Genomic DNA, 27129 nt, shown 5'->3' with positions numbered 1-27129 from the left:
TATCTTCACTGTCGCTGGCGACAAAAATTAATGTTCAGGGAAACAAACCACAGTAGCCCTCGAACTTTCCAGCAAATCGGCAATAAATCTTGGTGCGCGATTAGTTTTTCTTTTTTTTCTGGGCCTTTAAGTTTCACAACATCACGGTCCTGGCCTGCAAATTCCCGGTTTCACAAGACCAATGATCCAATGAGGGCAGGTCATTTCTGGGGTCACGGTCACGGTCGTGTTTCGAGAAGGCGTGCGCCACTGATCTAAAAATATATATCAGTGGGTGTGCGCAGTCTCGGCGAACCTGTTAGTTTCTGCTGCGTCAGTGCAGGATCAACACGGGAAAAAGAGACGTCCTCGACCGCTGCCTAAAAACATGGCTTCGCTCCGTTCTTCCTTGACGCTGTTGAGATCAGCGGTAAGACAAGGTGAGTAAAAAGAATGCTTTGCAACATGACAAAAAAGCTAACTCTACAAAGACACAGCTTAAGGACGCGACGAAGTTATTTGTCATGCGTCGGAATGTTTTGTATTTTTTGGAGTTTCGGTTCGCAGTGATAAGTGCTCATGGTGTGTTATGTAGCCAAAACCAAACAAAATGAACGACCCGGCAGATAAGCTGAGGTCTCTGAGGTTATGTCGTCTCATTGTGAAAGTCTGTTTCCAACATTAAACTAGGGCCTCACAGTGTCAGTCAATGAGTTGTCAAAACAAGAAGAAAGTTGACAACAAGAAATCTGTTCTGTGTGTGTGGTTAGTCGCACCAACATTGTATTCGGACTTTGCCCAGTTTAGTCACAGATTTTGATGGAAAGTTAAAAAGTGCTGTTGTGGTGATACACTTTGTAGCAGAGTGAATAAGATATATTCCAGTAATTTTCATCAGGGATTTAAAATGAAAATAAAAACTGACAATCCGTATGGTGTGTGTGTGTGTGTGTGCGCGCGCGCAGCCAGTCCAGGTTCTCCTCGACATTTAACTTAAAACGCTCAATTTTGGTATTGCCATATATATATATATATATATATATATAATTTTTTTTTTTTTTTTACCAAGTGTGTGCTTTTACATGAAGGTTTGGCGGCGCAAAAGTGCAAGTGTTAAGGGAAGCCCCTTTTTATGGCATTACAGAACCAATATCAAGGTATCACTTTAATAACGTAATACAGCTTTGGAATAATCTGTACAACATCCAGAATTCACTGTGACTAATTTTTTATTTTTTTTTTTTTATAATACACCTTTGGAATAATGTTACACAAGATCAAGTTTGTCCCCACCCTCAGTATTTTGGGTGAGCAGTGAGCCAGAAATGCTTTAATATTGCAGCTTTGATTTTGAATGAGGCTTTTCTTTCTAAATTTTTCTTTAAAGTTTTACATGTTGTAAGACTAAAAAAAATACAAAAAAAAAACCCCACTGAGATGTAATGCAGTTGCGCAGCAAAAAAAAAAAAAAAAAAAGCAGAAAAAAGGCTGAGAGACCCACAATCAGTGACAGGTATCTTCACCATCAGAAATTTGAGAACAGACAGCAATGAGGTGTGGAGGTTAAGGGATACTTTGCTGGAGTGTGCCATTGGGTAAATGTCAAGTGTTGACAGATTGATGGATAAAGTCAAACAAGAAGAAGATTGTGTCATACAATGCTCTTTGTGTACACATTTCATTCTGTCTTTTTTTTTTGGAGAGGTGGAAGTTGTGTGCTGAATGATTGTTGCAAGGGGAGGGGGAAAGGGGGTGGGGTAAATCAATAAAGAATTACCATTTGTCAGTTTTTCAAATACTTCAGTCAGTTAGATTTCATTTGATTGGGTTGTGTGACACTGACAAATAAAGACCATATATGTGATATGCAGCTTATGTTCAAATTTGTGTGTGTGTGTGTGTGTGCACAAGTTATTAAATTGATAGGTACACGTATGTGTCCTAAGTTCTACTGTATCTGTGTTTGTGTATGATTTTCGATTAATGTTTGTACCTTTTTATGTACTATCCCCCCCCCTTCCAATATTCCTGGTAATAAAGGCATATTCTTTTCTATTCTGTATAACTTGGAACGAGGGGGGTGAGATGGGGGTAATACTAACTGGCTACATGCCATGGATTTGTAGCGTTTATAGTCAGTGGACCTGTACACATTCTGACTCTATGAAACTGAACCATTCTGATGATAAGAATATGTTCCATATCTTGGCTGTGACAGTGATTGTAGCTTTTTGCGTACTGGTTTATTGAGCCTAAAAAAATCATCAGCATCACATGAGCTGAAACATTTTAAGATAATTCAGCATGACCTGGTAACAGTACAGGTATTGAAAAAAAAAACAACTTGGCATACTTTATAGTTTATGGATTACATAACATAGAAATGTTAGTGCTGTTGGTTTTGTTTTTTTTATATCACTAGTCTGCATATGCATCTGAAAGAAAACTCAGGCTTTTGGACTTTGCTGAGAAAGAAAGCTGCAGTTACTGAACAGGCTGCCAACAGGTCAAGCGTGACATCACAGTTCAGTGAACCAGCCAGTATTTTCAGCTTGACACACTCACAGCACAGCAGGCAGTGACCTTGACATTGGTCTTGTATAACCCAGGTATCTGCTTAAGTATGGACTTAGGAAATGTGTGCCAGTAGGCATCTGTGTTAACCCTTGCCTGCTGATTATGTTTATCTGTATATGTATACATATACTTAGAGTTAGATGCAAATTATTATCTCATAAAATTTTGTAAACTGCTTATGCTTTGGAAAAAAATGTATTTCCACCTTAAAACACATAACTGATTATGTACTATGTCCTCGGATGTAAACAGATTTTTTTTTAATGGTCCAGAAAACCTTCTTTAATAGTTCCTGATAGCATTTACGTTTGTTTGGCATCAGTGTTTGTGTTTGTCCGATTTCTGTATGATATTGTTTACCGGGCAGGCAATATTGTAAATAATCACTTTGAGAGTGCAGTAAGAGATGCAGCAACAATGTTCAGCGAATAAATAATGCAGGTTATATACATTGTTATAAGTATCAGAAGTCTGTATTTCACTGTCATGTTGAGCACGGGGTGGTTTAGAATGAAAATGATTGGGGAAAAAAGCCTTTTCCTGTCTATCCCACTATTCCCAGCCACCCAGTTTTTATAGTGACAGTGTGCGGAAGTGATGCTGCCATGCAGTGTCTTTCTGCTGCTGCCTGCTTCTTCCATGGTGTACACGCACATCAGTGCTGGACTGCTGTGCATGAGGGGAGTGATGTGATGGCTTAGAGGTAACGCATCCGCCGAGGAAGCGAGAGAATCTGAACACGCTGGTTTGAATCACGGCTCAGCCGCCGATATTTTCTCCCCCTGAACTAGACTTTGAGTGGTGGTCTGGACGCTAGTCATTCGGATGAGATGATAAACCGAGGTTCCGTGTGTAGCATGCACTTAGCGCACGTAAAAGAACCCACGGCAACGAAAGGGTTGTTCCTGGCAAAATTCTGTAGAAAAATCCATTTTGATAGGAAAAACAAAACTGCATGCAGGGGGAAAAAAAAAAGGGTGGCACTGTAGTGTAGCGATGTGCTCTCCCTGGGAAGAGCAGCCCGAATTTCACACAGAGAAATCTGTTGTGATAAAAAGAAATACAAATGCAAATGTAAAGAAATGATTTATCACATGTGTATTGATTGACCACAGCTGTGTCCCCGTGTTCTGGATGACCACTCAGCACGCTTCCACCACACACACACACACACACACACACAACCCACCCCCCCCCACCCCCCCCCACACACACACACACACAACCACACACACACACACACACACACACACACACACACACACACACACACACAAACACACACACTCTCACTCACTCAATCTCTCTGTCTCTCTCTCTTCATCTCACTCAGTTTGTTTAACGCTCACTCACACACACACACAGTGAATTTTTTTTTGTTTTTGTTTTTGGTTTAGTACATCTTTCTTTTACTTTGTTTCCATCCCTGAAATTTCCTTGCCCATTTTGAATTTCTTTCCTGTCACATATGCTCTTAAACTCAGTCTCATCTTTACACACACACACAAATTTTTTTTTACGTTGTTGAATTAATGACCAACCAAACACAAAGCGGCAAATGTACACATTCAATGCACGCAACGCCTGGAAACTAACTGCAGGGGAAACACGATGGGTTGCTGTCCCAGATTTGAACAAATGGCTGTGTGGCAGGTAAATGGCATTCAGTACACTGCTCACTCAATGTTTCAGTTTTTGTGTGTGTCAGCACAGTGTGGTCTCACCCATGTGCTGAAGAAGCCAGGTGGTTATAGCCCCTCAGCATTATGTCCTGCATGGACCTGGTTATGTTCTGTCTTTAAATAAAATAGCCTCCGTTCCCTGCCTCTTCCTTGTCTTCAGTTTCTCCAGTCTTAGAGTTATGCATGCGTGTGAATGACTGGTGCGAAAGTGCTTTGATTTGTCTCTGCACAAGATTCAGCGGCTATATAAATACCATTATTATTATTATTATTATTATAAACAGTCCATGTGGTGTGTCTCGGTTGGGAGTACTTCCTTGTGAAAAGGGATTGGCCAAAGTATGTCCAGCCTTTGATAACGATAATGTTGGTAATGTCATGGTCAAGGAAGTGAGTCAAGGTTGAATTCCAAACAAGTTTGGTTGACTTTGTTCCAAGATTGTGTGTGTGTGTGTGTGTGTGTGTGTGTGTGTGTGTGTGTGTGTGTGTGTTTATGTGTGTGTGTTTACCAATATTGCTTTATTTTATGCACATACAAGTATGCATACATTCACACGTAATTTACATGCATGCATAACATTTTCTGCATCCTTTGTTTGAAAATTCCATTCCACTTGCGGGAAAACTATGAAATCAGTTAAAATGATGTTGACTCTATGACTAATTATCAAAGTAATAGAATAAGGAAATGAATTCTAACTGGATTTTAAGCTCTTTTGCAAGTTCATGATCTAATTTTAATGATAGATGCATGTTCATGTGCAAATGATAGATGCATGTTCATGTGCAAATGCTTGCAAATATACATTCTTTGGTCAAGTGTTGTCACACACACACACACACACACACACACACCCCACACATCACACCACACACATACACGCACATGCACACATGTATTCGTTCTCTCTCACACTCACATACACACCCACAGTGACACATGTGCCATATGCTTTGCACACAATGCCCAGTCCAAAAGTAATTCCAGGGGAAGCAATGACTTTGAGTTTGGTAAGACAGATTGCAGTCCCAGGTTTGAACAAATAGATGGTGGCATTGGATACACTCCAGCATTGTATTTCAACATAGTGCGTGTCGATGCAGCATGGTCTGGTCCATGTCTGGTGAAAGCCTCGAAGTTATAGCCCATCAAGATCGCATCCTGTATGGATCTTTTTCTTCTTTTGTTTTTGGCCCAGTCTTGAAATAATCTATGCCAGTGATGTCATTTGGTCAGAGTACTTCCTTGTGTGAAAATGAACTGGCCAAAGTATGTCCAGCCTTTGATAACAGTTGGCCACATCCTGGTCAAAGAAGTGAGTCAAGGTTGAATTCCAGACATGACCATGTCTGGCTGATTTTGTTCAAAGATGTAAAAGAGAGAGAAACAGAGAGAGTAGTGTGTGTGTGTGTGTGTGTGTGTGCACGCGCGCGTGCCACTGTGTGTGTGTGTCTGTCTGTGTCTGTGTCTGTGATATCTATTCAGAGCTTCTGTTGAGTTAAAAATCATGGGTATGTCCAACTCTTCTTCCATGATTCCATTGGGGGTCCCAGGAGACTTTCACAGTGTCATTCTAATGATGCACACACTCATCATATCTGTAAACTACTATACAGATATTAGTGTATATGCACCACTAGAGTGTACCTTTTTGAATATAGTCTGAACCATGTCATGATGCACATACTAATCTTATCTGCAACCCTATACAGATATCAGTACGCATGCACTATTAGAGTGTGCCTTATTCAGTATAGTCTTAGCCATGTCCTGTGGACGCCCAGAGGTCATAGCTGGTCAGGGTCATATCCTGTATGGATGTGTGTTTTTTTGTCATAGAATAAACCATGCCTGCCTGTGGTGTCAGCTGGCTGGAGTACTTCCCTGTGAAAAGGGATTGGTCAAATTTATGTTCAGCCTTTGATGATGTTGGTCAAAGAAGGGAGTAAAGGTTGAGTTTTAACTATACTTCACCCTGATGTTTGGAAATATTTCCCTTTGAATTTTTTTTGGGGGAAAAAACTGTATGAAGCCAGTAGAAAAGGTATGGGTTTTTTGAAGTCATACTGAGTAAAGAGAACCAAAAAAAAAAAAAAAAGGATTTTAGCTGGTTTCAAAGCCCTTTATCAGGTTCTTGCTAAACTTTTCATGATTGTGAATACATGAACACATACTCATGGTCATGCTTTTCTGTCGTATGCTGTTATGCGTTGCATATGATACAACACACACACACACACACTTGCACATATGCACGCACACACATGCACACATGCACACACATGCACACGCACACACCACACACACAAACACACACACACACACACGCACACATACACACACACACACGCAACGCAACACGCGCAGTGCACGCACTCATGTACACACACACACACACACACACACACACACACACACACACACACACAGATGCATGCACGAAAGTACACACGCACATGCATGTGCACACACACACTCACACACACACACACACACACACACTGCACACAACGCGCGCGCTTATGTACACACACACACACACACGCACGCACCACACACACACCATACACACACACACACACACACACACACACACACACACACACACACACACACACACACACACAAGCCACACACCAATCCTAGACCCTTTCTAACCTCCCCTGTTCCATACCACACGTCCAGCAGGCTGCCGACCAATCAGCACCAGGTCCACCGCGGGCAGGAAGGCTACGCCGTTGCTGTTGGGGGCCGCCACAGCCGCGGTGGGGGTGGCTGGCTATGGGGTGTACAGGGTCTGGGGATCAAAGCCCTCGGCCGCCGTAGAGCAGGCGGTGAAGACGGTTCAGGACGCCATGCCATCTGTCAGCGTCAGTGCTGCCGGTCCTCCGCAGTCGCAGCCCTCGGTCAGTGGGGGTTGATGGGGTAGAGGGCGGGGGGAGGGGGGGGAGGGTGCCTCGTTGTGTGGGAGTGCCTCTTTGTGTGGGATTGTATTGTGTTGTATATTGTATTGGAGTGTTGGCCTAGAGGTATTGGAGTGGATTGTTGTCCTAGAGGTAACGTGTCCGCCTAGGAAGCGAGAGAATCTGAGCGCACTGGTTTGAATCACACCGGCAATTGCCAGTATTTTCTCCCTCTCCACTAGACCTTGAGTGGTGGTCTGGACACTAGTCATTTGGATGAGATGATAAACCGAGGTCCCATGTGCAGCATGCACTTAGCGCACGTAAAAGCATCCACGGCAACAATAGGGTTGTCCCTGACAAAATTCTGTAGAAAAATCCACTTTGATAGGATAACAAAATTGCATGCAGAAAAAAAAAAAAAGAAGGGTGGCACTGTCAGTGTAGCGACACGCTCTCCCTGGGGAGAGCAGCCTGAATTTCACACAGAGAAAGCTGTTGTGACAGTTTCAGTAGTTTCAGTAGCTCAAGGAGGCGTCACTGCGTTCGGACAAATCCATATACGCTACACCACATCTGCCAAGCAGATGCCTGGCCAGCAGCGTAACCCCAAAAAGAGTAATACAAAGGCAATATTCTGTTGTATTGTATTGTATTCTGTTCTTTTGTGTTGTATTGTATCTATTGTATTGCATGGAGTTGCTCTCTGAAGGGACAGTGCGTCACTTCAGTTTAGCACCACCCCCGGGTTTTTTTTTCGTTTTTTTTTGTGCCAGCAAATGTATTCATTTTTTTTCCTGTAATGTGGGTTTGGTTGGTTGGTTTTTGTCAGCATTATCTTGTATTATATTACTTTTTGTTACATTGGATTTCTCTGTGTGAAATTGCCCTTCAACTATGTTCGAGAGTGTGTAGTAACAGTACAGCACCATGTGTATATGTATCTCTTTTTTTTCCCCAGTGTATAAGTGTTTTTGTTTTTGTTTTCTATAAAAGTATACTGAACATCACTGACAGAAATCAAGCTGAAACATCCTCATTGCTAAAAAGGAATTTGTAAAATTGTATAAAAAAAATTAAAAAAATTAAAAAAAGTGAGGAAAAGGGGGCCAGGAGAGCATAAAAAAACCAACAACAAAAAACAAACCTTTGTGACAACAGTAGTGTAATCCACTGAGTCGTATCCATTTGTTTTGCCTGAACAGGACACAGGTTGAGGCTCCAGGGTGACAGTTATAAGTTTGCATGGCAAGGGATGAAATGTTGGAGAGGAAAATGCCGGTAATATTTTCAACCTGTCGTGATCTTTCAGTGGTGTTCTGGGAAGTTTGTGTTGGTGCGGATGTAAACTTGAGTCCTGTACGCTTGCACACCTGATCACGGAGTCGTACATGTATGTATACAGGAGAGAGAGAATATAGTTTTGCCAGTAGCATTTTGATGAACACTGCTCTTAATGTATGTTTGGTTTTTGTTTTGTTTTTCAGTGTCCCACCATTTGCACCATTTCAGTGGCATTACTCATATGCCACTTATTCTTATTTCCCCCTACACAGCCACACCCAGGTTTGTCTGTTGCAGCCTCAGAGTTAGCAGTCAACAGGGAACTATTTCTTTTAGGTTCCCAGGAGGCCACACACCAGAGGGAGGGACGCTCACTCAGTCTGGCTCCACGACTAAGCCATTATTGTCGTTAGTAGGGGGCTTAGTAGGTGGTGTCCTAAGTAAGTTAAATCAGAACAGGCACCACTGAACACCACCAAAGTGACTCAGCAGCAGTGCAGGGTCTCCTCTGGTGTGTGGCCTCCTGGCGGCCTAACATTGATGGTTCCCTGTGGACTGCCGACGCTGGAATTGCGACGGACGAACCTGGGTGTGGCCGTGTATGGGTGAATCTAAATGAGCGGCGTGGGAGTAATGCCACTGAAACGGTGCAGATGATGGGGCAGGAAAAAAAAATGCATTTTCAGAATCCAGAATTTGATTCTTATAGGTGTTGTAGTCATTGGAAGAATAATAATAATAACCGTATATCCTATGTACACAGGTGTACTCACAAACGAAGGACCACGCACTGTACCTGTGGATCAACCTGAAGCCCACGGCCAACCCACGGGAGGTGGCCCGTGTCATGGCCAAGCTGCAGAAGTACGTGGATGAGGTCTGTGACCCCACCATGAGGGACGAGGATGACGAGGTGCTTGCGGGCGTCGGCTTCGGCCCCAACCTCTACAGCCAGGTAGGTACAGGTAACAGACTGGTGACAGCACGTAAGTGCTGTGTAGCAAGAGCTCTGGACATAAAATCCCAGGGTACGTGGTTCAGATTATGGCTGTGTCTGGTGCGTTAAGGGTGGAGAATTTTTTTCTGAGCTTTCAAGACAACATATGTTGCAGACCTGCTAGTGCCTGACCCCCACCCCAACCCCCACCCCTGACCCCCCCGACCCCTCAGTCCTCCCTCCCCCAGCATGCCCCTTCGTGCAGAACATTAAATATGGCCATTAAAGATCTTGAAATCTATGTGTGTTTGGTGGGTTATGGAAATACAAATATACTCAGCTTGCATAGCCCTAAAAAATCATTTTATAGGGAAATGATGTACATGGTTATTTCAAGTGTCTACACTACTTTTTTTTTCATTTATTGGATCCATGTGTATTAGCATAATTAATGAACATGTTTTTGTGTATTTGCATTGAAGTTCCATCATACTTGTCACAGAAGGGAACTTATAAGTTAACAATAAGAAATTGATCAGGACTTTACTTGATATCCACTCATCCCCCCTGACATATAGTTAAGAAGAAGATATATTTTGGGAATGTTAACTTCAAAATGGTGATCACTAAAACACAAAGTCAAAAAGCCAAATCAAGAATACACGTCAGCAAAACCAAAACATGAAATTATCACCTACGAACCAACATTGCCATGAAAGCCAGCGGTGGACAGAATGGGAAGGGGGAAATGGGATAGAAAGGAAACATTTCTGGAACTCCAACCATAGTTAATGTAATGATTCTAAGAAAGTGGGTTTTTTTTAAAGGTTAACTTGGCGATTTTCAAATGACAGTGAACTCACCTGTACAGCTCGTGACTGTGATTGAGAATGGATCAGTCAGCTGTGGAGTGATGGCCTAGAGGTAACGCATCCGCTTAGGAAGCGAGAGAATCTGAGCGCATTGGTTCGAATCCTGGCAGAGTCACCAGAGTTTTCTCCCACTCCCACTAGACCTTGAGTGGTGGTCTGGACGCTAGTCATTCGGATGAGACGATAAACCGAGGTCCCGTGTGCAGCATGCACTTAGTGCATGTGAAAGAACCCATGGCAACAAAAGGGTTGTCCCTGGCAAAATTTTGTAGAAAAAAACACTTACATAGGCAAACAATAAAACAAAACAAAAAAAATGCAGGAAAAATGCAAAAAAAAAAAAAAAAAGGGTGGCGCTCTCAGTGTAGCAACGCGCTCTCCCTAGGGAGAGCAGCCCGAATTTCACACAGAGAAATCTTTTGTGACAAAAATGGGTAATACAATACAATACAATACAATACAATGTTGCCAGACAGAAGTGAACCATAATGAGAGGTCCTAGGGCAGGAAACCTCATCGTCTCAGTGCTACAATGAGAGTGTTCTGTTGCTGTCTATGAGCGTATGGAAAAAAAAAACAAAAAAAACACCATCCATCTCACTTCACTCACACATCAAGCTTTCCCACCGTCTAGTCAAATGCAAATGCTTGGCAAACTCAAGAAAGAAAAAAATGAAATTTCATACTTGACAACCAGTTGACCCCCTTCCTATTGCCAGTACCGCATTTTGGATCTTGAACTTGGCAGTGGGACTAGTCATGAATCAAATGATACAAACTGTTAACCCTCTCAGAACCACCAGCACCAGGTTTCAGATACTACCATGCCAGTGGTAGTGGGGAAACAGTTAATGCCACTGCCAGCACAAGCTTTTGGATATATATATATCATGAAAGTAGTTTGTGGGGTGTGACTGGCAACGCTGGAAGAAAGCAGTGGGAAGTCCCAGTGGAGTTGCCTCCCTCCCCATGACTCTTCGTCGATGATTCGTCCTTACCACTGTGATCCCTGTCTTCAGGTTGCTGGCAAAACCAAGGAGTCCTATCACTACCCTCACCGCAAGGGGGCCCTGGGGGACATGCCTAGCACAGGTAAGTCTGCTTGACTGACTGACTGCTGACTGCTTGCGATGCCCTCTGGCACGTCCAGGAGCAGTGAAGAACCGCCACTCTTGTTTTGTTTTGGCTCAGTCTTCGAATGAGACACATCAGGTGTACTTCATGCACTTAACAAATTTATTTGTATTATTATTTTGTATGATTTGTATTTCTTTTCATCACAACAGATTTCTCTGTGTGAAATTCGGGCTGCTCTCCCCAGGGAGAGTGCATCGCTACACTACAGCGCCACCCATTTTTTTGTATTTTTTCCTTTATGCAGTTTTACTTGTTTTTCCTATCGAAGTGGAGTTTTCTACAGAATTTTGCCAGGAACAACTGTTTTGTTGCCGTGGGTTTTTTTACGTGCGCTAAGTGCATGCTGCACATGGGACCTCAGTTTATCGTCTCATTCGAATGACTAGTGTCCAGACCACCACTCAGGTTCTAGTGGAGGAGGAGAAAATATCGGCGGCTGAGCCATGATTCGAACCAGCATGCTCAGATTCTCTCGCTTCCTAGGTGGACGCGTTACCTCTAGGCCATCACTCCACCGCTTCTCTTTAGAAAAAAAAAAGCTAAAAAAAAATTAAAGAAATTATGCCTGCTCTGTTAACTGAGAGAAGAGGAGATGGCTTTCTTTGAAGCTGACTGGTTATTTAGTCATATGTGTATTTTACTAAATGACAGGCTGTGTGCATGATTATATCTGTGTGAGTGTGTGATTTGCTGGCCTGTAAGCAACATTTGATTTGATGCTGTGTGTGTGTGCGCATGCGCGCACGTGTGTGTGCATGTATGTGGATCTACATGAGCAGAATGTATCAGAACAGAAATTAATGCTTTTCTTGATAGATAAGTTTTATAGATTACCTGTGGCTTTTCAAGAATTCATAGTTGATATGATCAGGATTACATATTCTTGCACCTTATGTTTAAATAACAGGAGGTGGATTGGCCCATTTCCCTTGGGCTGACAGTTATGACGAGTAAACATGCCTTTCTTCCGTCAGTGTGCAGTTCGTTTATTTGAGCTGACCTTGTAATGATAACCCATCAGAGTAGTGTTTCAAGTATGACTAAACTGAAATACCAGTGCACTGAAAATTGGGGGAAAAAACTCCCACCAAAAACTGAAAAAGTACAGTTACCACAGTTGTCATAAACTTGATAAAAATGTTGCACATAACAACATACTTCTCATGTTGATTATGAATGGGTGATGTACAGGTGTTATGTTTGTGTGATAATACACACCCAACACCTGTTCATGGTGATGTGTTTGTGCACTGGGATAATGAACACCTGATGCAGGTGTTGATGTGTTTGTGCACTGTGATAATAAACACACAACACCTGTTGCAGGTGTTGATGTGTTTGTGCACTGTGATAATAAACACACAATACCTGTTCAAGGTGATGTATATGTGCACTGTGATAATAAACACCCAACACCTGTTCATGGTGATGTGTTTGTGCACTGTGATAATGGACGCCTTTGCAGGTGGTGATGTGTTTGTGCACTGTGATAATAAACACCCAACACCTGTTCATGGTGATGTGTTTGTGCACTGTGATAATAAACACACAACACCTGTGCAGGTGGTGATGTGTTTGTGCACTGTGATAATAAACACACAACACCTGTTCATGGTGATGTGTTTGTGCACTGTGATAATAAACACACAACACCTGTGCAGGTGGTGATGTGTTTGTGCACTGTGATAATAAAACACCCAACACCTGTTCATGGTGATGTGTTTGTGCACTGTGATAATGGACGCCTTTGCAGGTGGTGATGTGTTTGTGCACTGTGATAATAAACACCCAACACCTGTTCATGGTGATGTGTTTGTGCACTGTGATAATGGACGCCTTTGCAGGTGGTGATGTGTTTGTGCACTGTGATAATAAACACCCAACACCTGTTCATGGTGATGTGTTTGTGCACTGTGATAATAAACACACAACACCTGTGCAGGTGGTGATGTGTTTGTGCACTGTGATGATAAAACACCCAACACCTGTTCATGATGATGTGTTTGTGCACTGTGATAATAAACACCCAATACCTGTTCATGGTGATGTGTTTGTGCACTGTGATATTGAACACCTGTGCAGGTGGTAATGTGTTTGTGCACTGTGATGATAAACACCCCACACCTGTTCATACTGATGCGTTCGTGCACTGTGATAATGAACGCCTGTTGCAGGCGGTGATGTGTTTGTGCACGCCAAGTCACACCAGATCAGCAAGCTGTTTGAGCTGGGCCAGGTGGTGCTGAAGAACTTGCCCAAGGACAGCGTGGAAAGCTTCGAGGACATCTACAGCTTTGTCTTCCGCAATGGACGCGACCTTTCGGGCTTCATTGATGGTGGGTTTGTAGACTGGGTGGCTTGACAGAGGGATCCAGGTCTTGAGAATTTAATGTATGTGGGCTGTGCCGGAAATGAGCGCATGCGATGCAGTGTTTTTAATGAGTGTCATGACTCTGTTGGTGTGAGTGAGAGCGAGGGAGCATGGACGTATTTGTATTTCTTTTTTATCACAACAGATTTCTCTATGAAATTCGGGCTGCTTTCCCCAGGGAGAGCACGTCGCTATACTGCAGCGCCACCCAGTTTTTGGTATTTTTCAATGCGTGCAGTTTTATTTGTTTTTCCTATCGAAGTGGATTTTTCTTCAGAATTTTGCCAGTAACAACACTTTTGTTGCTGTGGGTTCTTTTACGTGTGGTAAGTGCATGCTGCACACTGGACCTTGGTTTATCATCTCATCCGAATGACTAGCGCCCAGACCACCACTCAAGGTCTTGTGGAGGGGTAGAAAATATCGGCGGCCTGAACCGTGATTCAAACCAGTGCACTCAGATTCTCTCGCTTCTTAGGCGGACGCGTTACCTCAAGACCATCACTCCACTCTGAATATACTGTAAACTACCTTATAAATGCCCACTGTCCAGTTGACACCCCTCCCCACATTTTGAGTTTTTTAAAATTGTGCATGGGGTAAAATACCCTGTAAATGCCCAGCCTCCACTTTGAAATAAAAAAAAAAAAAAAGAAGAAAATTATCATGTACTGTTGTTAATTGCTGTTTGTGATCTTGTTGCTTTGCAAAAGCAGTGCCAATGTAGGTACTGAGATAAAGAAAAGAGTGCCTGTATGGGATGTTGATGTGTCATTGCAAAATCAGGTGAGAGCATGATGTTACTCTGTGATACGGCGTCTTGTTTCAGTAGCTAGCGTTCTTTCCTCATTCCCAGTCCGGCAAGTGCTGTGTGGTGAAACTAAGTGAATGGGCTCCCAACCTGACGGGTGCAATAGCCAAGTGGTTAAAGCATTGGACTTTCAATCTGAGGGTCCCGGGTTCGAATCTCGGTAATGGTGCCTGGTGGGTAAAGGGTGGAGAATTTTGCTGATCTCCCAGGTCAACATATGTGCAGACGTGCTTGTGCCTGAGCCCCCTTCCTGTGTATACGCAAGCAGAAGATGAGATACGCATGTTAAAGATCCTGTTATCCATGGCAGTGTTCAGTGGATTATAGAAACAAGAACACACTCAGCATGCACACCTCCGTAAACAGAGTTTGGCTGCCTACATGGTGGGGTAAAAATGGTCATACACATAAAAGCCCACTTGTATACATACGAGTGAACGTGGGAGTTGCAGCCCACGAACGAAGAAGAACAAGAACAAGAATCCTAACCTAAGGGTGAAATTTATGCAAAGTGGTGGTAGTTTGATTACAAGGGAGTTTACAGTATGTACAAAAAACAAAAAACAAAAAAAAATGGATGGAGTAGATTGGAAGGAGAGTGGGGAGAAGATACATCCCTGTGGTTCGCACCTGTTGATGAATGTAAACGATCCAGCGTATGGCTGACTGAGCTCATGCCTCTGTGTTTCGGAAGGGAAGAGACCAGTGCTTACAGACTGTGTTCACAAATGTTTCAGGGACCGAGAATCCTGCTGATGAAGATGACCGCAGAGAAGTTGCTGTGGAGAAGGCAACAGGAGGCAGCTATGTGGTGAGAACCTGACAGAGAGAGATAGTGTGGAAAAGTGATTATGATGATAATAATAATAAATAATAATAATGGTATTTATATTGCGCTGAATCTTGTGCCGGGACAAATCAAGGCGCTTTCGCACCAGTCATTCACACACATGCATGACTCTAAAACTGATTAGAAATGTAGCATGCACTCACTTGATGTATATTCTTATCAGAGGTGTAGTTTGTTATTGTTTGTGTGGTTTTTTTTTTAGAAGTGTACCCCTGAAAGCGGAGTATAGCTGCCTTCATGGCAGGGTAAAAATGGTCATACATACGAAAGCCCACTCATGTACATACGAGTGTACGTGTGAGTTGCAGCCCACGAACGAAGAAGAAGGTGGTTAGAAATGTGTTGAAGATAAAACATAGTGTTTGATACATTCAGACTGACATAGTCTGAGTCTTGATATAATCAATCTGATATACATGATAGAGGGTAGGGATAATTGATCTGCTATCCATGAACCATTCAGATAATACGGCTGAGTCAGAAATGCAAAGAATAAGCAGCCCTCATTAAAAAGGCTTTGGACATTCTGTGGTACGATATGCAGTTGAGCAGCACACACAAAAAACAGAATACTTAGATACTCCGCCTGGACAAAACTGGTACCTACAAATCAGCAGATGTGGGCAAAAAATGTGCATGCCTCCCACTCACGCCACACTTTGTTCAGTCATTATCACTCTCTGTACTTTATTTTACTAGTATTTCTTCTGAAAAGGATAACATTGAATTAAAATAATATGTTATTACTTTTTGTGTGAAATGCATAGCTGAAACTTATGTTCCAGACTAGAATTAACTTTATACTAGTCTGCTTTGTGTCATTTTCTTTGATTTTAGTACAGAAGGCACATTCAAACCCAGCAGTCATTCTCATTCACATTTATGATTTATTCATCGCTTTGACAAACATATAGAAAGCTGAACTATTCGATTCAATGCTGCGTGAAGCGGGGAATTTTCATGGTAGCAGTACAATGTTGAGTGTTATCTTAACATTTACATGTAAGATTTTATTGTGCCATCCGTTTGTGAGCATTTGAAGAACATCTTAGGGTTAACATGCACATGGACAACGTTTGTTTTGGAGGGGATGCAGGTTGAGAGAAGTATGATGTGTGTTCGTAGGAGCTGCTGGTCTGTCTCGTCAGTTCATCCTGAGTTACTTCCCTTTACCTGTTTCCCAATCGCTCTGCCCTTGTGGTTAAAAACTCAACTGAATGTATCAAATGATGTCAGTGTCACTGAATGTGGCCTGTGGTGATGGCAGTGTCGCTGAATGTGGCCTGTGGTGATGTCATTGTCACTGAATGTGGCCTGTGGTGATGTCAGTGTCACTGAATGTGGCCTGAATGTGGCCTGTGGTAATGGCAGTGTCACTCATTACACGGCGGTTTCTCTGAAGACTTTGTTTCGTGATGTCCCTCCGTGGACGCTGATGGACTTCTTGAAAGAAGTGAACATTTTAAATCAGATTTGAAGGTTCTAAACTATGGAAGGTTGTTTAAACTTTGAGTGGAAGGCTTAAAGCAGTGACTTGTTTATTGTTGTTGTTTTTTGTTTTTGTTTTTTACCCTTGACTTGTAGAAGGTATTAACGTGGCGATAGCCTTGAGATAGCCATAGTGATCATGGAGGCTCCAAGCACCAAAATTTGATTTGATTTGAATTGCATTGTCACTGAACGTGGCCAGTGGTGATGGCAGTGTCACTGAATGTGGTGAGTGGTGATGGCAGTGTCATTGAATGTGACATGTGGTGATGGCAGTGTCATTGAATGTGGCCAGTGGTGATGGCAGTGTCATTGAATGTGACATGTGGTGATGGCAGTGTCATTGAATGTGACATGTGGTGATGGCAGTGTCACTGAATGTGGCCTGTGGTGATGGCAGTGTCACTGAATGTGACATGTGGTGATGGCAGTGTCATTGAATGTGACATGTGGTGATGGCAGTGTCGCTGAATGTGGCCAGTGGTGATGGCAGTGTCACTGAATGTGGCCAGTGGTGATGGCAGTGTCACTGAATGTGGCATGTGGTGATGACAGTGTCACTGAATGTGGCCAGTGGTGATGGCAGTGTCACTGAATGTGGTCTGGTGATGGCAGTGTCACTGAATGTGGCCTGTGGTGATGGCAGTGTCGCTGAATGTGACATGTGGTGATGGCAGTGTCATTGAATGTGACATGTGGTGATGGCAGTGTCACTGAATGTGGCCTGTGGTGATGGCAGTGTCATTGAATGTGACATGTGGTGGTGGCAGTGTCACTGAATGTGACGTGGTGATGGCAGTGTCACTGAATGTGGTGATGGCAGTGTCACTGTGCCTGTGGTGATGGCAGTGTCACTGAATGTGGCCTGTGGTGATGGCAGTGTCACTGAATGTGGTGATGGCAGTGTCACTGTGCCTGTGGTGATGGCAGTGTCACTGTGCCTGTGGTGATGGCAGTGTCACTGAATGTGGCCTGTGGTGATGGCAGTGTCACTGTGCCTGTGGTGATGGCAGTGTCACGGAGTGTGGCCTGTGGTGATGTCAGTGTCGCTGAATGTGACATGTGGTGATGTCAGTGTCACTGAATGTGACATGTGGTGATAGCAGTGTCACTGAATGTGGCCTGTGGTGATAGCAGTGTCACTGAATGTGGCCTGTGGTGATGGCAGTGTCACTGAATGTGGCCTGTGGTGATGTCAGTGTCACTGAATGTGGCCTGTGGTGATGGCAGTGTCACTGAATGTGGCCTGTGGTGATGACAGCATCACTGAATGTGGCATGTGGTGATGGCAGTGTCACTGAATGTGGCCAGTGGTGATGACAGCATCACTGAATGTGGCATGTGGTGATGGCAGTGTCACTGAATGTGGACTGTGGTGATGACCTGAATGTGGAAGGTGGTGATGGCAGTGTCACTGAATGTGGTCTTTGGTGATTGCAGTGTCACTGAATGTGGTCTTTGGTGATTGCAGTGTCACTGAATGTGGCCTGTGGTAATGACAGCATCACTGAATGTGGCCTGTGGTGATGGCAATGTCACTATCTGTTTCAGATCACCCAGAAGTGGATCCATGACCTGAATTTGATTGGATCTGAGAAAGGTGAGAAATGAACAAAGTGTGAAGAATGATACAAGTGATAATGGGTGATGAAATGATAAGTTGCTGGATATTCCTGTGAAAAGACAAATGCAAGAGAAAGGCGAGAAACAAACAAAAACTGATTAAGTGCGAATGAAAATTGTAGAAATGATAATGGTTAATAGCAATGAAAGGTAAATGAATGGATACATTTGTGAAAAGGTGAATGCAAGAGAAAGGTGAGACACAGGGTGTGATGGTAAATCATACAGATAATAATAATGGATAACCGCAGTGAAAAGATGAGTGAATATTATCTGGGTACAGGTGGTTGTGTACAAGACCAAAATGGCAGTAATTGATTATGATAAGAATAATAATGATGATACTGCATATATAGTTTGAGTCTCATTGGCACAACGAATGAGTAGACAAAGCAGACTTCCATCTTTTTGATGGGATGGGTCGTCGGGTGAGAATGAAAACCTGTCCAGTCAGACACAAAGCAGATGGAGTCTCCCTTCAGTCCGATGGATGAGTAGGCAGGCAGGCTTATCTGTCGGCTTGTGTCCTCATATGGGAGAAGAGGCCGATTCTGGATGCGCAGCACTTCCCACATGTGTTGCAAGGGAAAACGTCTCCAGAAGTTGAGCCCTGCTTCCTTCGCTCACGATTCTCCTTGATGGCCAGCGTTGTCTTGTTTTCAAACGTCTTTATGCCACTAGAGCACAGCATCCTCCAGCAAGAGCGGTCAAGGGCATCAGTTTCCCAGGAAGCGATGTCTAGGGAGCAATGTCTATGTCACAGACACAAAGCACGCAAAAACAAACTTACACACATGCACGCTCGCATGCTTGGAAACACACACACACACACACACACACACGCACACGCAGAATCAGAATCGGAATCAGAATACCTTTATTATCTTGAAGAGAAATTAAGTGCGGTGAAGTCTGTGATACATACAAATTATAAACAAAACAGTAAAATTTGACATACAACATACACATAACAAAATAACACTCAACTCGGTCATAGCAAAGCAAGTCCGATAACTCTCCATCCTTTAAAACACACACATACACGCACGCACGCACACACACACCTGCCAATATGCAAGCACCCATGCACACTTATATATTCATGTGAGCAAACAAATATAGTGGTAAAACCAATATAAATTGATACTAATCTGTAGAACATTGAAGCAGATTTTAAACCAACATGGCATGGGAGCATCAACCACAGGCATTTTAACATCAATTCAAGTAATAAAAAAAAAAATCAACCACATCATCACTAAGATCAGCATCCCCCTAATAGTAAAATCAAACATCTCAGCTCAAAATAAAATTCAGAAAACTAAAATCGCTATCACAGTAACATTAAAATCCTTATGATATAAACAGTTAAACGTCTTGTAAAAAAAAAAAATAAAAAAGAGAGAGAGAAAAAGAAGAGCAGCCCCTCTTCCACCCCTTCTCTCTCTTCCTTGCATTCATCCACACACATGGAGACATGCACATGTGCACGCCACACGCACGCATGCACGCACCACCCCTCCCCTCCCCTCCCCTCCCCTCCACTCACACCCATACCTCTCACCACCCTCCCCCCCCCCCCCCCACACCAACGAAACTTTTCAACATGTAGAATGGAGCACAGACATAAAAAAAAACTGCACAAGTATCACAGAGCGTTCACCACAGCGGGTGTGCACACACACACTAACACGTGTGTGCGTACAAACACACGCTTACACATGTGCCTGAACATGTATGGAAGAAACAGATATTGATCGATGGAATAGGGTACTTTGGTCAGGTACACAGTATATCGCTGTGTGTGTCGTTGCAGACAAAACAATGGAGGGCTGGGTGGGCCGTACACGTGCAGACAGCGTGGAACTGAACCGAAAGAGCATTTCTTCGCACGTCGCTCGCATGACTGGAGGTAATCTTTCAATTTTTTTATCTGTGTGTGTGTGTGTACTCGCGTGTGTGCATGTGCGTCCATGCATGTGTTTGTGTAATTAATTGTATCTTCTTCTCCTTTGTTCATGGGCTGCAACTCCCATGTTCAGTTGTACAATATGTACACGAGTGGGCTTTTACGTGTAAGACTGTTTTTACCCTGCCATGTAGGCAGCCATACTCCGTTTTCAGGGGTGTGCATGCCAGGTATGTTCTTTTTTCCATAACCCACTGGACGCTGATATGGATTTCAGGATTTTTAATATGCGTATTTGATCTTCTGCTTGCATATACACATGAAGGGGGTTCAGGCACAAGCAGGTCTGCACATATGTTGACCTGGGGGATGGGAAAAATCTCCACCCTCCACCAGGCACCGTTACTGAGATTCGAACACGGGACCCTCAGATTGAAAGTCCAACGCTTTAACCACTCAGCTATTGCGCCCGTCTAATTAATTGTATAATCTTCAATAGCACTTACCACAACTTAAAACTGCTAGAAGGTAGGCAAAAATAACTTGTGCTTTCTTTATTTTCCATACTTTCATACTGGCACTCTAGAAATGTTTATAATGAACATGTAGGAAAAGGCTTGCTTACAAAAGAAAGCAAAAGTGATTGAGAGTAAAGTGTGGATTTGGGATCTCTCATTAAAGCTGATGAGAGTAGTGGAAACAGTAAACAAAAGTGTATGGAGTTTAATAACAGAATGGGAAATTCTTGACTACATGCACTTTGTGTTCCTAATTTTTTTCTGATTTTGTTGCTGCGTATTTTGCGTTGAATGAATGCTGTGCGAATAAAGTTTGAGCTTTCATGGAAGTTTCTGGGGTTTTTTCTCTGTGGCCCTTATTAACCTGTATGTTAGGTGATGGGAAGTGCAAGCAGCAGTGGTTTCTGAAATGTGCTTTGTCTTACTAAGACCAGCAGTACTTTGAAAAAATTGAAGTTAAAGACAGGATAGACAAAAGGCAGCTGATAGTGGTTGGTGTGTGTGCAAGTTAGGGGTGTGTGGAATGATATTTGCGCTTGACAAATATCATACAGGAATGGCAAAAACTGAGAGAGAAAAAGGGGAAAAGGAATAAGGTGGAGGAGTTGGATACAATTATGGCAAATGATAAAGGAACGAAAAAGAACAATTATTTTTTCTTCATCTGCATCTTGTAGGCTGCAATTTTCCACATTCACTCACATGTACAAGTGGGCTCTTACATGCTAACATTTTTTACCCTGCCATGTAGGCTGCTGCCACGCTCCGTTTTGGGGGTTCAAATTAGGTTTATTTGTATTTGTATTTCTTTTCTTTTTTTATCACAACAGATTTCTCTGTGTGAAAGAGTAAGGTGAAAAAAAAAAAGTCCGGAAATAAAAGCGAACGTGTGTTTAAGAAGTGGAACATTTATGACAGCATCTGTGAGAAAGGGTCAGGAGCTCATGGATTAATTGACGTTGGAGGATGTTGAGTCAGTCCCATTCAGAGGTATATTATGGGATGTTTTGGCAGGTAGCTACCTTTTTCCCAGAGTGGAGTGTGCTGTGGGAAGACTGGTTGAAATCAGTTTGGATTGCTGTGACATTGTCGTTCACATTGTCATTCACATTGTCACCTGCCATAAATTGATTAAAAAAAAAAATTAAATAAAATTGTTCCATGTTCTGTATCCTTCCATGACTTGCTCTCATAGTGACTTCAGTTTCCAGTTTGATTCCATTTTTGTTCCCATAAGACCCCCCAAAGCGGAGTATAGCTGCCTACATGGCGGGGTAAAAATGGTCATACACGAAAAGCCCACTCGTGTACATACAAGTGAACATGGGAGTTGCAGCCCACAAACGAAGAAGTAGTAGTAGTTCCCATAATGAGTTTGAGTGAGACTCTTTGGGAATTATCATCAGAGGGAAGTGGTTGTGGTCTCCATTCCAGGGAATGTGCACGCTCACTTTGGTTTTTTAAAATCAGCAGTTGTCATTTGGAAGCTTGTGGTAGGTGTTGTCCTGCATATGTTGATCAGAATAGGCAATACTGAACACCACCAAAAGTGGTCAGACAGCAGTGCAGGGTCTCCTCTGGTGAGTAGCCACAGAGTGACTTGTCTTGTAAATACTGTAGGATGCTGCCTCTGGAACTTCAGAAAAATGAGCCTTGGTATGACTGTGAATGGGAGATTTGGGAAGAGTGGTGTGAGGACAGTACTGCAGAAACAGCACAGAAATGAGGCTGCAAAGTAAAGAAAAAAGAATGACTATTCTTAGGATTGTACAATTTTCACAGTTTGACAGAACTTGGAAATTGTGAACAAAGAAGAACAGTGTGCAGTCTTCTCAGCCAACATGACACAGAATCGGCATGTATTTACATGAGAAAATGAACTGGGTCTTGATTTCCAATGTTGTTTATCAAGAAGTCTGAGTGAGAGATGAAAGTGCTTGTGTGTGTTCTGAATGTTTATCAAGCAGTCTTGAGTGAGAAATGAAACGAAACGAAATGAAATTGTTTATTCAGTATAGGCCACAGCCCCTTCTGAAGGGGATCCAAATACAAACATGACATTTATAACGCACTAAGGAATAAAGGAATTACAAGCACAAATGAGTTGACACCTTCAGATAAATCAGTCGTAATCAGCACACTCAGAAACAATTGTCTCATTCTTTAACCACATTAGCACATCTCTTGAAGGCTTTATATAAATATATGGATAAATTCTTCATTATATTGTTATTTTGGTTTGCCATCATCAAGACAAGTGAGAGAAGAATGTCCTTGTGTTCTGCAGGCAATGCATTTGGGCAGAAGAAGCCGGTGCAGATCGTGCGACAGTCCATGCCCTTTGGGACCTTGTCTGGTGAGGCGGGGCTGTTCTTCATCGGCTATGCAGCTTCTCCCTACAACCATGAGTTCATGCTGGACCGCATGGTCGGGGCAGGGGGGGACGGCCACTCCGATGACATCATGAGATTTTCTAAGAACGTCAAGGGAACCTACTGGTATTTCCCTGGCACTGCAGAGCTGAAGAAGCTGGAGTAATGAATGGCCTTGATCTGTGGCATAGGTTGTTTTTTTTTGCCACCGTCAGAATTATTGGACTGTGAAGGAATTATGTGTCAAATCAAACTATGGTGTATTTACATGATTATGATATTCAGACTTTAGATTTGAAATTATGAACTTTCCCTGCCTGTATGCTGTGTGCAAGTTCTAGGTTGAATTGTGCCATGCTGCTTTGTTTACGGAAAAAATTGAGATTGTGTTTATATTTACATTTTGAATCTGAGCTGAAAACAATTGTTTTTGTACATACAGAGCATTACTGCAGTACCTGTTTGCTTGGACAAAGATTCAGATTTATGGCACTGGTTTACCAGTGGAGTTTGGATAATGAATGTTTTGTTTAGCAAAGGATCTACACTTTGCTGTAATTTGTTTGATTCAGAAAATTTAGTGGATGGAAATCAGAGAGTATATACACCTCTCATGCCCTCATAGTACAGACAGACAGGTACACACACACACATGCACCCAGTGAGTAGTCGAAACAAAGGTTTTGCAAGATAATTTTCCAGAAAATATGTAGTATGGCATTGGAGAACTTGAATAGTGCTTATTGGTAACCAGTGTTCTTCCTGTGAAATGTGCCAGTGGATCATTCCAGTTTTGAAGAATGACACAAACATTATTTTCAATGCCATCTTGTTTACTCTGGAATATGATCGAGCAGAGTTTATCAGACAATTGATTTGAAATGTTATGTGTACTTTTTTTTCTTTCCTTTTTTTTTTTAATTTGGAGCTGTGTTTCTGAAATTAGTGTAGGCCAGCGGTGTTACATTGTCAGTTTTTGTGTGTTTTTTTCAAGTTTTTATGCTCTCTGTATTATCAGCATTATGTAGTCAGTCATCATTTTTTCCAGTTCTACTTTCTGTTGTCAGCATTGTTGAAAAAATAAGTGTATACTTTCATTCTTTTGTTCGGAGGTGGTTGGTTTTTTTTTATGTAATGTCTTCTGCTGTTCATGTTTTTTGAAGCATGAAGCTTATGAGTGAAGATTACACATGTATTTGTTGCAAAACTAACCAAAAAAAATTATTACCTTTGTTCCTTTTGACACTATGTTAATCTGTCAGTCAGTGTAATAAGCATGAAGCTTATGATTTAAGATTACACATGTATTTGTTGCAAAACTAACAACAACAAAAATATTATTACATATGTTCCTTTTGACACTGTGTTAATCTGTCAGTCAGTGTAAATGCCTGCTTCCTCTCTGCTTTATAACCAGTAGAAATGTGTTTGTAGTCAGCATGTTTGTTCTGTCCAGTGGAATCCAGTTATAACAGTACTCATATTTATATGTGTGGTGTTACAGATAATTTGTCAGCTAACAGATCAGTTGCAGATGTGAGTGCACATCGTTTTGACTTGCATGTGTACATGACTAAAATGCCATATGCGTCTGTGATTTTTTTTTTTTCTCTTGGCAGTGCTGCAGGCACAGGTTTCAATCTGCTGGAAAGGTTTCGCTGAACTGCTGCTTTGTGTCTGCAGTTTTCCTTTTTCTTTCCGAAATGGCAGCAGTGATTTCTGACTTGATTGCCTCGATTGGTTTCGTTTTCTGATATTCTGAATTTCTGTCAGCTTGTCAGAGGGAAGATGGCGGAGGGATTCCTGATTGACAGACCAGTTGGGTGATCATGAACTTTTTTTGTTCGTTTTTCTAGAAGCAATGAAGTCGTCGAAATAACTTGGTTTCCTGTTCTGTGAAGGAAGAACAATGTTGAACCTGACAAGAAGTCTGTCTGTTTGTCTCCCCCGAGCAAGAAATGTCTCTGTTGTGTCTCATTCTCCTCTATCAGCCAGAAATGATGTCGACTGTGATTTTGAGATATGCTTTGTTGTTATAATTGAATTCCACTGATGCTGTATACACTGCCTCTCTCAGATTTAGATTTTTGGAGTGGGTCTATGTCAATAAACAGCTTGCTGTAATATTACTGGATTGGATTCTGTGCTGAATGAAAGAAAGTTCTGTTCACAGTTGTCCTTTGTCCGCAAGGAACACTGGAATGGTAACACAGTGAAGCAGACATGGGTTATCGTTGAAATGTTGGATGGGCACAACAGCTCAGTGGTTAAAGCGTTGGGTCCCAGGTACGAACCTCAGTAACGGCGCCTAGTAGGTAAAGAGTGGAGGTCTGCACGTGTCTGAACCCCCCTTCATGTGTATACACACACATCTATAACGCATGTTATAGATGCTGTAATCAATGTCAGCGTGTAGTGGGTTATGGAAACAAGAACATACTCAGCATGCACACCCCTGAAAACTGAGTATGGCTGCCTACATGGTGGGGTATAAACGGTCATACACGTAAAAGCCCACTCATTACACACAAGTGAACATGGGAGTTGCAGCCCACGAACGAAGAAGAAGAAGTTGAAATGTTGAAGCTCTTTGATTTTCCAACAAGACAGTTGCATACGTTTTTGTTAGATTTTAACTCACTCAGTACGGCCAGTCCTCTCTTCTCCTCAACACAGACCCCTCGGATGTCCAGTGGGTGTCTGAATGACCCAACCTTTAGCTTCCGTCGTCAGAATTATGGTATTCTTTGTCAACATTCACGTCTTCAGAATAAGAGCCTTCCGCTTGCAATATTTTGATGATGGTAATTGGGGTGAAACGCTGTTAACGTCCTCTCTTTCGCCGTTCGTATGGAGAGAGTTAACTCCTTGCTGCAAGCATAATATCAAAGGGGTTAGAGCATTGGACTTTCAACCTGAGGTCCCACTGTCATCCCCACCTTGAGCTGCAGGTGGGTTAAATGGTGGAGATTTTTCTGATCTCCCAGGTTAACATGTATGGAGACATGCTAATGCCCTGAACTCCCTTTGTTCGAAAATACAGGCAGAAGATCAAATATGCTTGGTTAAGATCCTGTCATCCATTTCGGTGTTTGGCGGGTCATGGAAACACAAACATACCAGCATGCATACCCCCAAAAATGGAGTATTGGTGCTTTAGCTGCAGGGTAAAAAATGTTTTACATGTAAAGTCCACTTAAACGAAAGTGAGCATGAATCACAGCCCATGAATGAATAAAATTCCTACATGAGGGCCGATGCTCAGCATCAGCAGTTTACTTGCTGCAGCAATCTTGTGTTAGTCTTTTGTCAGAACAGATGTCTGTGTGAAAAGAACAGATGTCTGTGTGAAAAGAACAGATGTCTGTGTGAAAAGAACAGATGTCTGTGTGAAATTTGAGCTGGTTTCTTCAAGGAGAGCATGTCGCTACAGCACAGTACCACCCATACTTGTTTTCTTTTTTCTGCCTGCAAGCACTTTTGTTTTCCTTTCAAAGTGGATTTTTCTTCTGAATTCTGCCAGGGACAACCTGTTTGTTGCCATGGGTAATTTTACCTGCACTAAGTGCATGCGACACACAGGACCTCGGTTTGTCATTTCATCCGAATGACTAGCATCCAGACCACCACTCAGGGTCTGAGTGTGATATTCAATCCTGTGTGCCCAAATTCTCTAATGTTTTAGGCAAATATGTTACCACAGTATCTTGGTCAGCATGTGTATTGCTGAAGCCAGACAGTCGACTCAAAATTGAACGGGGGGTGTGGGAGGGGGGTTGGTCAGGGGGGGGGGAGGGGGGGGGGGGCTGGGAGGT

At 42.6% G+C, this 27129-nt stretch overlaps 1 protein-coding gene across 2 annotated transcripts; it reads left to right on the top strand.

The window, feature by feature from the left end:
- Positions 1-261: 261 nt before the first annotated feature.
- On the top strand, positions 262-25443 carry LOC143299104 (dye-decolorizing peroxidase YfeX-like). 2 transcript variants are annotated; one of them, XM_076612234.1, is made up of 9 exons: positions 262-419; positions 6925-7145; positions 9190-9381; positions 11255-11327; positions 13547-13708; positions 15292-15365; positions 18444-18492; positions 20332-20427; positions 23230-25443. In XM_076612234.1, exons 1-9 carry the CDS (start codon positions 368-370, stop codon positions 23478-23480), a joined length of 1170 nt encoding a protein of 389 aa, XP_076468349.1. In that variant the 5' UTR covers positions 262-367; the 3' UTR covers positions 23481-25443. The 2 variants fall into 2 exon arrangements, with proteins under 2 accessions (XP_076468349.1, XP_076468356.1); XM_076612241.1 differs by having other exon boundaries at positions 263-419; positions 6928-7145.
- Positions 25444-27129: the final 1686 nt, after the last annotated feature.

Source organism: Babylonia areolata, chromosome 2 (assembly GCF_041734735.1).
Source record: "Babylonia areolata isolate BAREFJ2019XMU chromosome 2, ASM4173473v1, whole genome shotgun sequence".
Lineage (NCBI taxonomy): Eukaryota > Metazoa > Mollusca > Gastropoda > Neogastropoda > Buccinidae > Babylonia > Babylonia areolata.
The sequence above is the reverse complement of the archived record's forward strand: the minus strand, read 5'-3'. Positions and strand labels throughout refer to the sequence as shown.

Excerpts from the sequence above, each read along its gene's own strand:
- LOC143299104 (XM_076612234.1), top strand. The coding sequence starts at position 368 with ATGGCTTCGCTCCGTTCTTCCTTGACGCTGTTGAGATCAGCGGTAAGA. Across the intron at positions 7,146-9,189 it reads CTCCGCAGTCGCAGCCCTCG|GTGTACTCACAAACGAAGGA; the intron begins GTCAGTGGGGGT and ends CTATGTACACAG. Across the intron at positions 20,428-23,229 it reads CGTCGCTCGCATGACTGGAG|GCAATGCATTTGGGCAGAAG; the intron begins GTAATCTTTCAA and ends TGTGTTCTGCAG.